This window comes from Botrytis byssoidea (genome assembly GCF_014898295.1).
Source record: "Botrytis byssoidea strain MUCL 94 chromosome Unknown BBYS_016, whole genome shotgun sequence".
Taxonomy (NCBI): domain Eukaryota; kingdom Fungi; phylum Ascomycota; class Leotiomycetes; order Helotiales; family Sclerotiniaceae; genus Botrytis; species Botrytis byssoidea.
The window spans coordinates 120,286-135,419 of NW_024065857.1; the positions used below are offsets into that span (position 1 = coordinate 120,286).

General features: G+C 40.3%; 4 protein-coding genes across 4 annotated transcripts; 3 read left to right on the top strand and 1 right to left on the bottom strand.

The window, feature by feature from the left end:
* Nucleotides 1–403: 403 nt before the first annotated feature.
* EAE97_007837 (uncharacterized protein) lies at nucleotides 404–1,837 on the top strand (the record flags this gene model as incomplete). The annotated part of the gene is made up of 1 exon (XM_038878351.1): nucleotides 404–1,837. The coding sequence occupies one exon, from the start codon at nucleotides 404–406 to the stop codon at nucleotides 1,835–1,837; it is 1,434 nt and encodes a 477-aa protein (XP_038730601.1).
* A 416-nt stretch (nucleotides 1,838–2,253) lies between these two features.
* Nucleotides 2,254–8,837, bottom strand: EAE97_007838 (uncharacterized protein). Its single transcript, XM_038878352.1, has 4 exons — nucleotides 7,913–8,837; nucleotides 6,350–7,818; nucleotides 6,199–6,302; nucleotides 2,254–6,146 (listed from the first exon to the last, which is right to left on the bottom strand). Exons 1-4 carry the CDS (start codon nucleotides 7,965–7,967, stop codon nucleotides 2,564–2,566), a joined length of 5,211 nt encoding a protein of 1,736 aa, XP_038730602.1. The 5' UTR covers nucleotides 7,968–8,837; the 3' UTR covers nucleotides 2,254–2,563.
* A 3,377-nt stretch (nucleotides 8,838–12,214) lies between these two features.
* EAE97_007839 (uncharacterized protein) lies at nucleotides 12,215–13,045 on the top strand (the record flags this gene model as incomplete). The annotated part of the gene is made up of 2 exons (XM_038878353.1): nucleotides 12,215–12,715; nucleotides 12,824–13,045. The coding sequence occupies 2 exons, from the start codon at nucleotides 12,215–12,217 to the stop codon at nucleotides 13,043–13,045; spliced, it is 723 nt and encodes a 240-aa protein (XP_038730603.1).
* Nucleotides 13,046–13,353: 308 nt separating this feature from the next.
* On the top strand, nucleotides 13,354–14,784 carry EAE97_007840 (uncharacterized protein; the record flags this gene model as incomplete). The annotated part of the gene is made up of 3 exons (XM_038878354.1): nucleotides 13,354–13,474; nucleotides 13,524–14,139; nucleotides 14,232–14,784. 3 exons carry the CDS (start codon nucleotides 13,354–13,356, stop codon nucleotides 14,692–14,694), a joined length of 1,200 nt encoding a protein of 399 aa, XP_038730604.1. The 3' UTR covers nucleotides 14,695–14,784.
* Nucleotides 14,785–15,134: the final 350 nt, after the last annotated feature.

Genomic DNA, 15,134 nt, shown 5'->3' on the forward strand with positions numbered 1-15,134 from the left:
CAATAATCTTGCCATTATTCATTCATATTGATTGTAGCCCATCGCTCATCTACTGTATGTAGTAATACTGCACATGACCCAAAAAAAATACTCTGGGCCCACCTGAGCGTCCAAATTTCCTCATTGGAGCTGTTATTTTGTCTGATAGAGCGATCTTTTCGTTCTTTCGTGTGGGTTGATAGTGCCGTGGGAAGAGCCTTTCAAACCAGATATCTCAACACAAACATAAAACTCGCTGTCGTTATATATGACCTTTTTATCGAACATCTACTGACATAAGTTCTACCATAGATATCCCTAGAACGTACCACCAACTCGGCCATACTTTCTTTCCTTCCCGTCATATTCAATCAAACCTTCCCGAATCGCTATTTACCATTAGTTGGGACCAAGCGATAGCATTATGGGAAATAAGAATGCCCGAGCAAAGAGATCCTTTGACCTACCAAATTTGACTTTGCCCTCCTTGGTCACAGCGGACGGCAATGCCGCAACAGATGTATCCGCCACCACAAGTCCTAAGACTCCCCTGGGATTTAAATCATTCCGCCAGGGAACTTTGATCACCCCAAACTTCGAAGCTTTGGGTAAAGGAGTAGCAGCAAAATCACTATCTGCAACCTCGCCCGTGTTCGTTCCAGCACTTCTGAACAAAATCCCACCGTTTCTAAAGGCCCCTGTGGATAACAGATCTGGGGCTTCACCAGTGAAGGAATTAGAGAACCAATCTGAGATGGCGGATTGTACACAAAGTAATGGAACTCCGTGTCATGTACACAGTGTGGATGACGACTTGACGGCTGTGTTTAAGCTGCCAATGAAATTAGACCATGGAGCAACGCCAGCCAATCGGAACGATTCAAATGCTAAACATGGTCTTGAACCTGACCAGAAGGCAGGTATTAATCTGTTACAAGACGGGATGAATGCAATGTCTATTCACTCCGCCAAATCCACACCAGATAAGAGTGGATCGAGCAGTTTTGCCACTCCTACCAAGAAAAATGAGACTCCGCTTTCAACACCGTCTCCCACTGTGTTACCCACTGGCCCCAGACCAGAGAAGCCTCGTTTTGGCCGTGCAGACAAGAAGAAGAAGGACATCATAATCACACATCTTGGTGTCATTAGAAACTTTGCTCGAATCACCGAACGCTACACGGAAAATGGATACCCGTACAAATATGCATGCGCGGATGAATTCCAACCTGATGTTTATAAAGTAGCTGATATCATTATCAAGATGCCGGCAAAGGATCGCGGTGAATTTTGGGAGAAAAATTGGATTGAAATTGAAGTTGACTTCCGTTCAGAGGGAGAAATTACTGGGACCAATGCTCAAGTTGCTGGACAAGAAGAGTCTCCCAAGGACTATGACACATTGCTCCATCACATCGATTGCCTCGGTCCAGAATTTGCTGCTCATGCAAAGTATATCTTTGTCAACATTCTATTTCCTTCCATTGCCGACACCAATCAATCCAAAGCCAATTCTTCCGTCCAAACTTGCCAGGAAACCCGCGAATTTCAGCACATTGAGAGACTCGTAGCTAAATTACAGCTTTTCCCAAATATCAAGCGCTTGGATATCATCTTGCAAACTCCCTCTAACACCAAGAAGCCGCTCTCCATAGCTCAACTCAACTTAGTCCTCCCATTTTACGATCTTGGTTTCACTAACTGGAATATCAAGTGGAGGACGAGTTTCATGACGAAGGCCGAGGCGGTGGGCGGATGGCCTATTCATTATCTTGACAAGGAGAGAAACCGACTCCTGAGGGAGAGAGAACGAGTCAAGAATGCTGTTTTTGTTAGGAAGAGCCAATTTGTTACATGAAGCTATTCATGGTGTGGATTAGGATTCACAGGGTTGGAGTTACTGCGGGTTATCTCCATAGGAGTTTGTCCTTACCCTGTGTGGCTCATTCGAGCATCTTATTTTTTCAATATTCATCCTCTTGCATAACGATATAGCGTTGTTGTTACTTTTACATTGGTTTCGAGGCAGTGAAAGGTATTTGCCTGGCGAAAACGATAAAAGTTAATTTCATTCAAACCTACCGTATCAAATCCAAACACCCGGCGCAGCGACTAGTTGTCAAACATCTAGATAAATCGTAGAGAACCTGATAGGATTGTCTTCCTTAATGCGGAGTTTTGGAGCAGAAATGGAAATTGCGCTGGAAAGACAGAACCTAATCAAAATATCATCAAGTAGTACAATATCACAGGAAATATCCTTCAAAATTACAAGCTTTTATGACAGTATTCATCGAAATAAATTTTTATCATATCATACGTGACACTATCCATTTCTTTGAATGTTGTGAAGTCCCTGTGCCTCCTATATTTAGGAAGTGCGTACAATGATACGTACGAAAATGAAAACATATCCAATTCCAAAACAGGCAAGTACACAGTACCGTTGCCATAAATAACAATAAAAGGTATCTCTTGCTGAAAACATTGAAAATAAACTCCGTCGGTGGTATATACAACATCATGTTCTCGTTTGCAAATGAAGGGCGTATAGCAAAACATCTGTTATATCATCAATCATATATCATGGAATAGCGTTCAGCTCCTCGCGCTGTCGTAGGTATTTCTTTGCCAGTTCATCCCCACCAAGTGCACTTAATTCCATCCAATGATAAGCGACACACATGGTGGCAGGATCACTCCTCTCTCTATCTCTCTCGGTCACCACACCTTCCTTGCCTTGATGCATTTCCATAACTTGTGCTTTAAAGGTTTCACGAGGTTTGCTCAATGGTGCAGTAATTCTTTCTACCAATTCGGGGTGGGTCAAATAAAATATGGCAAGCTCTCGCTCTGCCACAGGGTCTCCTTCTTTAGCCGTGATCGTCCACATATTTGCAGCATCCTGCATACTATATTTCATCAACTCGCCGTTAATGGAAGAGTCTAACACAGTGGCTGTTGTCTTGCGAGTTTGGGTGTAATGCACAACTATCTCATCTGCAATTTCGATTAGTGTACGGCACACGTCTTGCTTCAGACCAAGCGCGGCAAGACCGGCATCCCAGAAAGCTTTTCCACGTTCTGTTTTATCTAAAGTAGCAGCTGGGACAAATGAAGCAATGAACTGTAAGTCACGGAACAGTGTCTTTGGTCGCATATCTGGGTCGCGGAATAAGTCTTGCAAGACATCGACAATCATATCTGTACTCGCAGCAGTTGGCGCGTTTGAGCCCATGTATCTTTCAGTATTTCGATTGATTGGCGAAGGGTTATCTCCTTGATTGAGTGTATGAGATCGACGCTCTTTACAATTGTCAATTGCTTCTCCTAGAGTTTTCGCTCTTGGGGTAGTTGTTGCTGCATCAGGTGGCCCAAAAGCATTATGATGCGAAACTTCTGGGGATTGTGGAGAGATAGGAATAGGCTCCTGGCGGATTCGAGGCCGTCTCGTGGTGGAAGGTGTTAAATATGCAATGATCAAATGCTCAAGCTCGTACAGCGCGTTGAGCTTCGCGTAGGGGTTAGGGTGGACAGAGAACATACGCAATAAACGATGAAAAGCCATTTTGTAGGGAAACTCCAGATTATCTAACTCCTTCGTAGCTCTCATCGTACCCTTTCTAGGCCTCGTGCTGACTGAATCACTGGTGGAAGAGCTTCCTGTGGTGGAACGATTTTCTAAAGCTCCATTATCCGGGAGACTTTTGTTGCTTGATGTGGAACCCTTTTCTGCTTTTTCGCCGAGTGATTCCTGCCGTTCCATTGGGAGTTGCTCTATCTTTTGAGCTCCACGAAGGTCCCCAAAGCTCTTCTTTTTCTCTATCACACGCTTTTTGGTTTTCCTTCTGGCTCTTCTATCTGCCCGATCTCTTCTTTCAATACAATCTTGGCCTATAGAACCTGAGAACCATGAATCTGTCTCACTTCCACGAGCAAAAACAAGAGTGCCAAGATCACTAAGTAACAAGCTTGTCAAAGTCTGCTTCAAATCCGCCAGAAATCGATGTTTAGCTGCAGTCATGTGATCATCCTTCAGCATGATAGTTTCGTTGGTCGACGAGGCAGTATCTGGGCGGCGACTACTGACGCTCGTGGTTGGTGAGTGGGCTCGTGTTTGAAAGGGTGACCAGAATGTTGTTGCAGAGTCTATTGTCAGCACGGGACTTGCCATGCCAAAATAATCCTGGGAGTCCATCAAATCACCGGGAGGATTTAATCGCGATCCGCTAAACCTTCCTGAGCTAAAGCTCTGTTGAGAGTTGTTTCTGGTAGACATGGCCCGAAGGTCATGGAATCCAGGACGGTTGAAATCTGTGCTACGTAGGCCACGACGTGTGCTGTCTGTGCTGGTCACGTCTTCCCCAGATAAGTTCAGAGATCCAAAATGACTCAGAGACAGGTCACCCTTTTGCTTTCCGCTGTCTAAAATCCTCTTGTCTCTGTTGTAAAGCTCACTCGACCAAAGAACGGGCCCCTCCATCAAATTATCCCCTACCAGTTTATTGATGCACGTTTCGATTTCTAAACTGAACCTATGAATTCGTTCTTCGCCTTTGCAAAAGTTCTCGATTCCAAATTGAGACAGCCACCTCAGAGTCTTCTCCGCTTGCTCGTCGGATAGTTTATTTGGACCGCCTTGATCTTCACCGACAGCCATCATATCCATCACTTGAGCTTCAGTCTTCAAAAGGAAATTATTGGTTGAGGGTTTCGAGATATTGCGAGAGCGCGCATTAGACTTATCCATATGAGATACTTTCTTTGGCGAGACCATGCACTTCAAGGCTATAGCAATGTTTCGGGTGCCCTCGTATGCTGCTGAGTTTCGAACATCGGTGACATACCACATTTTATCGCGGAGGGCTTTCAGACGTTTCATCATGGATTCAATTGTTACGTCGTGGCGCTCCTGGGACTGCTTGAGCCAAACTAACCAGGCTTCGTATTCTTCGATGGCGCTGGTGGAGCGCCGGATGGAATCCCTAGGCCCTCTTGATAAGATAGTTAAGAGGGATGCAAATCCATCCCTCTTCAGTGAGGCAGATGACATTTGGTTCAGCTGTCTCAAGGTTTTCCAGTACAGATGAGCATTAATAAAATCAGACTGCGCCTTGCATTGGGTTTCAGCAGCCTCTAGCATAGAAATGAGAACGGAAGGTGCCTCTGCTTCTGTTTCGGCTCTCTGTTTTGTATGTCTGGTATCGGTCCCTCTGGAAGATTTGTCGGTTCTGGGGGATTGATCTCGGGCTCGATACGGATTCCTCGACTGTGTTTGAGCCAGTGACTTGGACTTGTTGCTGAACTTCCTGCGAGGGGTTTCAAGAATCGATATGCGATTGCTGAAAGTTTTTGATTCAAGTCTTGAATCAAGTGATTCGGGAATCTCATAATCTTCCACAAGTTTTAGAATCGAACTTCTGAGCTGGTGATAGTCTTTGTCAAGATCTGAACGGAACCCATTGCTATCCTCATCTGTATCGCTGCATGAAGTGCCTTCTTCTTCATCTCCGTCGTCGTCGTGAATCATCTGGGTTGACAATCCTTGCCCGTCTGGTGTCATGAATAAAACAGTCCATCGTTCTGCACAAGGATGGCATGCACCAGAGGTCGTATCGCTACCTAAAGCACGCGACATTTCGTGAAGGGCTTCTCGGAGTTCGAAACCATCATCTTCATAATAACTAAGTCGTTGATTCTGGCGATTGGATATCATTGATATAGAAGATGTTCGTTGCTGTGTGCTTAATGTCTCATTAAGCAGAGGTTCTCTGGATGTAGTGACATCGCTGATTGTGGAAGAGCCACTATTGCTCATGATAGAAGCGCTGTCTAAAGCCTCACGAGCAGGTGGCTGCGGTATCAGCACTGATATGGCAGACATTCCAGAGACAGAAGAAGCCGCAGATCGCAAGCCACTGAGATGGGAATCTTTCGCGGAGAAACTCGATGCGGGCCGTCTTTCCGGGAATAGTGCATTCACCATAGTCAATAGGTCGGTGGGTGCTAGGACAAGATAAGGATGTACCTCTGCTGTCTCCCTTAGTGAGGTTATAGACCTTGCGGGAAGAAGCTTAGCAATGGACTTTGATGGTTTCGTAGAACGGAAGCGTGCTAGAATATTCTCTATGTGAGTTTTGATTGCTGGTGCTGGAGAGGATTTGTTCCTATAGAAGGCGTTAACAAGATGGAATCACATAGATATGAGAATGTCAATACCAGGTCATATCAACAACAAGGCGCTGTGCACGCATCGCAACCTCCTTCAATATTTTCTGCCTACCATACTCTGTAATGTGATATTCTGACATCATTCCATATGACTATGCATGTCAGTGAGTTGATTACTTGAGGGGTGCCATGAACATACTTCGGGATGAATTATTGCGTTCAACAAGAAAACAGAAAACAGCCATTTTGAAACCAAGAATCTCCTGGTAGGTCCATGTCTTTTGGGGTCCAATTTTCGAAGTATGGCATTACCAAGTTCAATTAAGCCTTCTGGAATACCTCCTGCACTTGGATCATCAATAATATCGAAAAGTCCATGAATGGCCGCATCATAAAACTCATCCGCTGCTATGGAATCCTTGGCATTCCGTGGTTCAACATGTATACGCGTACCAGCCTGGTCCTCGGCTTTCTCCAATAAAAAGGCTCCATCTTCAAGAATTTTCATCAAATACCATTCCATATTAGTTCGTCCTGACCAATCTCTCATTGTAGTCCAGACATTCAAAACACTACAGATAAAAGGATCTGTCCCGCTTTTGCTCTCGGTGATTAATCGGGCGCATGCTGTGGCCCAGACATCAGTTCTTCTAAGGTCCTCTAAGGAATCGGGGCCAGCCGAATTTGCAAAACAAGTGTGAATCAAAGCAGACAAAGGATCATGACGCTGAAATGAAAGTAAACGCTCAACTGCAGAAGGTACATGCGAAAAATTGCGATGGGCGCTAGCCGAATGGCCCTTGGAACGAGTATGAAAGGGTAGGACAGAATCGACAGCTTCTAAACCTTGATGGAAGCTTGTCAAAGCTGACAACTCGGTCGGCGTAAGGCTGGCTATGCGACTAGCCAAATAATCTGAGTTTGTCCTGATTTGGGTTAAAAAATTAAGCAAGCATTCACGAGATCGCAAGGGAATCTCATGCATAAAATTCAACACAGGTGTTGTGTCCTCGGCACCGGATATACTTGATCGTCCGTTGTCAAAATCAGGTTCCAACAAAGCGAAGCGCCGGGAGGCATCGCATGAATTCCGGACATCATGTATGGCATTGTAAAGGTTGGCAAAGTTTTTTTTCTCATCGGCCCTGAAGTTGTCAACCAAGGTCCGGTGTGCCAATTCTCCGCATCGTGCGAGGCGGGCAGAGAGTGCTGTTGACACCAGGGATCTCTGTAAACGAATGCGTGAATGGGCACGCTTCTTTTCCTGGTACGAGGACAACCTAACCAAATGGGCAAGCTCCTCGAGACTCGTATTCGTGGTCATTGAAGTTATGGCACTTATCTGTGGGTTTATGTATTGAGATATGTCTTGCAATAGAGGCTGAGGCATTTTTATTGAAGTTATAGATTCCTGGTTGTACGGCTTTGGGGTAGACGATCTATCAACGGCGCCTGGAGCATCCTGGGCAGGTGTGGGCGAGGACGAACGTGAGGAATCTTGGCCAGAACTCCATCTAGTGTCCGCGTCATTTGGCAAGTCCTTGTATGAAGTGATGGGTCTCTGTGGACTTCTCGACTGGTATCGGTGCAGTCGTGGTAAATCGTTCTTCTCCGGCGGAGAAGGTGTCGGGCTCCTGGAGGATACATGAGTGATTGTCGGGGACATAGCTGGCGGTTCGGCGCATTAGCAATCTACTATTCGACGAGGAAGGAGCAGTATAAAAAACAAGAAAACATCGTATATCGCAGATACGAGACGTACGAGGTGAGGCATGACCTGGCCCAGGGAGCGACGAGGATCGTTGCATTTGGATCATACTGTAATCTCACTGCACTAACATACTACCTCGGGTTCCTTCTCACTGGCGAAATGCCATGGAGTTTAAAGCGAAAAATAAAATAAGGTCGTTAATGGAGTGCGCAAGAAAGGGAGTGATGGCGACAATACAATAGGAAGAATGTGTAAGGCCAGGGGAAAGGCTGATGAAGGCTGGAGCCAGTCGTGGCAGACAGGGTGCGCGGGGCCACACTTTGCGATAGTGATAAGGATCGGAACGGCTCAGATTATAAGACGAGAGAGCTGGAAGAAGATGAAAATTTCGTGACGAAAAATCAAAGAAAAATCAATAAATGGTCGAACAATAATTGCAATAAAATGAATAATGATATATTATTGAGGGGAATACTCGACGAAGTGAAGTTACAAGTCTTTTTTTCTTAACCACAAAATATTGACAGCTCCTCAGCTGAGAGTATCTTCTGATAGTGTGGTAGTAATGTACCGGTATGTGATAGTGTGAGAGCGAATAGAGTATGGAAATGATACAAGTATATTAGTTGGTGGTGAGTAAGGCGAGCAAGGATAAAAGGTATACTCCGTAGATGGGATGGATGCGATGGATGCAATGGATGGGATAATACAGTGCAGCCCAGTGCAGTTGCATACAGTTCAGTGCAGAATGTATATTTGGTTGGACTGAGTTTGATGTGAATGGGCGACAGACGACCTGGTAAGAGGGCGGGGGGCGAGAGGAGAATTGATAGGATGAGGGAAGGGCGGGAAAGGAGGGAGCGGATAGTTGGATGAGAGTACACCGTAGAGAAGGATGAAAGGGGAAGGGGAAGGGGAAGGAGAAGGAGAAAAAGAAAGAGAAAGTTGTTTACAATAACATCTTGGGTGTAGTATGTATGTATGGCTAGTTGTTGTGGTTCAATGAAATGGAAATTGACAACAAATCGATATTATCGTATTAAAGGGAGCCAATCATAATCCGTCTTAATGTCCTCCTCCACATTAGCCAACGCAGACATTCTAATTAAATTTCGCGACATTCTAGAACACCTCTGACTTCGGGTCGCTTAGAAACCTTATCAGGCAACACATCTATGAAGGAGGAACAGGGGTATCAAAGCATCCGTCTGTCATCAACTATATAGTAGACGTAATTTAGTAACTATATAAACTCTCTTCTATTGAAGCATTATTATTAAAGATTTACCTTCTTAATAATCTTGCCACCTACAAGAGCCGAAAATATATATACACAAAAAATGAGAAATTCTCGTTTAATAAAATCTAATTCAAATTATCTAATCAATTTGACTTTCTTAATATTATAGCATAACATCAAACTAATAAATATAATTAACCTTTTTCAACAAAATTATTTAAATTCAATTGAATAAAAAAAAGGAAAAATGATAATTATATAAAATACATTAAAAACTTTCAAATAATATATTTTTTATAATAGCCACTTTTAAATTAAGATTTTAATAAAAGATTGAAATTTAAATAATATAAATATAATTAAAGCTTATATAATCAATTAAAAAAGAGTTATATCAAATATTATAAACAAATTGTTAATAAAAATTACTAATAAAAATTACTAATAAAAATTACTAATAAAAATTACTAATAAAAATTACTAATAAAAATTACTAATTAAAATTACTAACAAAAATTACTAATAAAAATTACTAATAAAAATTATTAATAAAATTTATTTTGATTCTAATTATTTTGATTCTATATGTATGAACAAGGGTATTCACTTCAAAGGAATGACTTCAATATAACGGCTACTATATCAAAAGGATTAAGCGAATGTAAAAGAGATTAGCTCTTTTAATAATGCCTATATAAGGCCTATTACTTTTCTATATAATTAAGTTTTTAGATAAAATATAATTAGATATATAAAATCTATAATATATAAATACTATATCTTTTATATCCTTTTCAAATCAATATTAATTAATAATATTACAAATTATTTAACTAATTATTTAAAAAATCTTTTTATTCTTTTTATTCTTATTTTTTGATTTTTATTATTAATAATATAATGTTATAAAGTTTTTGGAAATTATATAATATTAATTTATTAATATTCTTAATTCAAAATCATTAAATAACTTCGAAATTATATATAATTATTTTCTAAAAAGATATATTAATAACTTTTGTTTTTGAATATATAATAATTCTAAATTAAAACTAGTTATTAATATAATATTCAATTATAAATCAAAATATAAATCCTTTATAGAATTATTTGACTATGAAGAAATCCTTTACAAAAAACAATTCCGAAATTCCTTTTTGAATTTTATATTTTTTAGATTATTCTTTTTTTTATTCTAAAAAACTTTGGTTTCTGAAAGTATAGTTTTATTATAATAAGAATAAAAAAGAATATTATTTAATTCTTTATAAAGCTTATAGTTATTACTTTATAATAGATTGATACTAATAGTATTATTATAAGCTCTTATGATTATAAATATAAATAAATTAGATTACTTATCTAATAAATTTGCTTGAGATGTTATAATACTAATAATAAAAACAAAAGAATAAGAATAAAAAGAATAAAAAGGTTTTTTGAATAATTAATTAAATAATTTGTAATATTATTAATTAATATTGATTTGAGAAGGATATAGAAAATATAATATTTATATATTATAAATTCTATATATTTAATTATATTTTATTTAAAAAACTAATTATATAGAAAAGTAATAGGTCTTATATAAATATTATTGAAAAAGCTAATCTTTTTTATATTTGTTTAATCCTTTTGATATAATAATTATTATATTGAAATCATTCTTTTGAAATAAATAGCCTTATTTATATAATAAGAATTCTAAATTGAAAGTAATTATTAATATAATATTTAATTATAAATTGAAATATAATTTCTTCATAGAATTATTTGATTATAAAAAGATTTTTTAAAAAATAAAAATTCTGGGATTTCTTTTTAGATTTTATATTTTTTGGATTTTTCTTTTTCTTATTCTAAAAAGCTTTAATTTTTGAAAATATAATTTTGTTATAATAAAAATAAAAATAAATTTTTTTAAAATAAAAATTATACTTATTATTTTATAATAAATTAATATTAATAATATTATTATAAATTCTTATAATTATAGATATAAATAAATTAAATTATTTATTAAATTGTTTAAAACTAATATTAAATAGATTCACCTAAAATATTATAAGATAAAGGCGAGCCTTGGTGTCGTGACCTACGAAAACGACACCTTAGGAACCGTGAGATTGAAAGGTAGTTAGGAACAAGAGTAACCAAGCAAGTAATCAGTACTTTAGGAAAGATAGGCACCTATCTTTGTTGGTACCTATCCTATGGTAAGTATAGGGTAGTTAAGTCACAGGTTAGCTAGTAAGCACAAGTTAGATAAGCAGTAATACCAATGGAAGTCACGCGACTAATGTCACGTGATGGGCAGCTATGGAGCGACAGCGCTCCAGGAGAGACTAGCTCTCCTGGCTGTCCAGCGAGGACGAAGGTCTATATTAAGGAATGGGTTTCATTACAATATAGAGCTTCGTGCTCAAAACAATTATTAGTTTTATATTATAATTACAAGAATTACAATCAGTTATAATCATATTGAATTCCTACTTGAAGTTTAGTCTAAACTACCTCAAGAGATCTCTAGCCACTTCCACGTGACCCTAGAGGCAGCTCCCGTAACAACCTTCTTTGTTATTCATTTTGATATCACATGGTAGTAAGATTATTAATATTTAAAGTGATGTTGGATTTTATGCTATGCGTAGTATAATTTTATGCCGACTATTCTAGGGAACCTACTACCTCTAGAGTTGTTGGAAGGTGGGTGGGGGGGGGCTCAGGGGAGGCTAGAGGGGAGGCTAGAGGGGGGGCTTGTAGGCCTACGATTACAAGAAAGAGGGGTAAACAAAGAACTATACTCAAAACCTTGAATAATGAATCAACGTTGTATTTTCCGAGAATTTTCGTCTGATATCTTGGACTATTGTGTGGGATGAAATGAGCGTTTCTGTAGTTCCATCAGACTGGCGTGGGACAATACCATTCCGTCAATATATATATTGGCTTTCCCACCATGAAGATTGATAAATCAACAACTTACTCTTCATTGAGCACTGTGTGTTTCTGCCTCTCAATTCTTGGAAACAAACTCACCACTGGTATTACATATCTCCCTTTCAATCGAAAACTGTACTAATATTGATTATAGAAGTATTTTTCTCACCATGGGAATGAAGACGTCAGAAGAGCGTGCGAGTGCTTTGCGAGCACTATTCTCTGGCACAGAGACGACCAAAACCTGGAAAGTCAAATTTTCTGGTCCCCCTGATGTTGTGACAACTGCGATGTTCCGCGCTGCTGCTCATCGGACTGAAGGCTTGTCTCTATCCCCGTTAGAAGAACGCTGGTTGGGGGTCCTTAGTTTTTTTGCATCAGACGACGAGATTACTCAATGGGGTCAGATTTACATGGAGAACAAAGAAACCGCTCGTTCCATTGGCGACAAGAGTATACTTGCTACATCTATTCTACAGATGGATGACAATGAACCTTACACTGCAAAAATGCTTATCAAAGATGCACTTGCCGCTACACCCGAGATTCTTGCTAGGCCTGAAAACGCTGTCGTCGATATCTCCAAATTCACCGATAAGGGCTACACCGATAGTCCTGAGTATGCTGCGGCTGTTGCCCAATCTAACACAAGTGTTACCAGTTTTACCGGGGTAAGAAATTTAAATCTCCTACATACTATAACAACCTCCGAGCTTGTGATGAGAGAGCAATATACTTTCGATCTGTCAAGTTATTAATAACAGTGTGACTTTGTACAGCCCCCAACCCCTCCAGTCCAACTACAGTCAGTCGAGATACCAGAGGGCGCGACAGAGGACTCAACAGAGATCTTAGCAACGGACGACACATCAACCAGATGGTACAGAATCTCGGTAGATCGTTTCAAATGTTATGAAAAAGTTGGAGACCCTATCACCAGTCCCAAAAATGAGATCTATTTCTGCTGTGGATCAGGCTCAGACGGAAAAAAAGAAGACTGATTGGACAACGGAAAAATACGGCTCAGTCGATACCGGAACTGTTCATCGTTTGAATGGTGTCTATTTATTTGAAGGACCAATTCAAACAAGTAATTTTCCCCCGTCTTTTCTCATTGTTGGAGATAGGGAGGAACAATAGATATAAATATATGCTAACATCCGTGATCTAGATCTGTAAAGCTTTCTAATCCTTTCTTTTCCTTCTATGCTTTATACAAACAGATATACTGACAATAAGGTGTGAATATAGAGCTTGTCATCTTGAAATATGGGAGCATGACAGTAGCGGGAATGATTTCTTTGCCCAAATGAGAGAGATTATGAAAGATGTAGCTCAGGAGTGTATTGACGCAGCAATCGAGGCCAACAACAACCAAGATCAATGGGATGATAGTGGGGACGAGGGAGTCGCGCTTCTTGCCCTGATTGGTGGCTTGGTCCCTTGTGCTTGCAGCGGTATCATCTAACAAATCATCAGGGTTCCTCGCCTACGCATTTTCATTTCTATTCAACTTGGCAATTAACGAGGATGATCACGTCCAAAATCGCAATTTCATCTTCGACAAAGCCGCACTTGTCAATCTTACGAAACCCCACCTCCCAAACGAGACTTCTTTTATTTTCGACCGTGAAGGGAAGGCCGGCAGGTTTGAAGTGTGGGTGAAGTTTTACCCATTAGCTGGGCCGACTGGAAGTTTACAGACAACCACTTTCTATGCTGAAAGCTGGTGGACCCCCCCGCAAACGGTCTCAGGAAAATCTGTAGATGGCTCAGGCATGACCGTCTTCAAAAACGATATCACATGCGTTTACCGCGACAGAGACACTCAGCATCTGATGGTCACGAAATTGCCTCCAGGCAGCGGGAAGCTCTGGACAGTGCCAGCTCGCATCAGTGTGAACGAGGGTGGTACAGCAAAGCCTGGTCCGCCGGGACGTCCGTCTCTGGCTGTTTTCAAGGATAAATTGTTCTGTGCCTTCCGGAAACTCGATGGTCGCATAGCAATTATACACACCGAAGATAACCATTCGTGGAAAGGGCAAACAAATATAGGCCTCGAGAGTAAAGGGTATTCGCCGTCAGGCCCAGCCTTGTAAGCAGAAACTTGGAAGCTCTCTAGTCTTATCTTTCCCCCCTCCCCTCTCTACTCTATACAGCTATACTGACAATAAGGGGTGCATATAGGGGTGCTTATGATGGGGCAATATATTGTGTTATCAGAGGAATGGACAACAGAACATATTCCCTCCCTTCATCCACCGGCACCATATGGTATAATGACTTTACAATGTTTTCGGGGAGCAGGACACAAGGAGCTCCGGCCGTCTGTGTTTTCGATAAAAAGCTGCAGATCTTCCAATGGGACATCAACAAACAATTTTATCTTGCCACCTACAGTAATGGGAATTGGGGGAACTTTTCTCCTGTCGACTCGGCCTTTCCACTCTTTTCTTCTCCTGCGGTAGCAGTCCGCAACGATAAGATGTGCCTGGTATATAGAGGAGAAGAAGGGGCGTTGTTTTGGAGGACTCGTGGCGTATCTGGGGGCTGGAGCGGGAAGACTAAGGTGCAGGGTATTTTCTGCGAATCAGAACAAGGTTTGTGCTTTGATGGCCAGCAATTGTGGTGTATCTTTCCGACAAAATAGGTGGTATAGGTGGTAATCTTTGAGGAATAACATCTATCGAACCGTCAACCGGGGATAGTATATTTGAGTCTGAGATATATGAACCCGAATCAACTTCGGCTATTTCCTATATATAGTTTTATTGATCTGTATTCGGGACTTGAATTGTCTATCGTGATTCGTGAAGCAGTCGATTGATTGATTAATTGATTGATTTCATTTACATCCATCTTTAATCTAGGACTATATAGGACGGCTAGGTCTCTAGAGGCTCTAGCAAATAACTTTTTATTTTACAAGATTGAATATGTTCGATTTAAAAAAGTGAAAACAAATGCTAGAGATTAGTGCCCGCTTATTATATACATTATATATAATAATAAAAATAAGGAAATATACTAATCAAAGAGTTGAAAAAGGATTTACTCCTTTTTCTTTTTCAATTACTATTTCTTTTATTT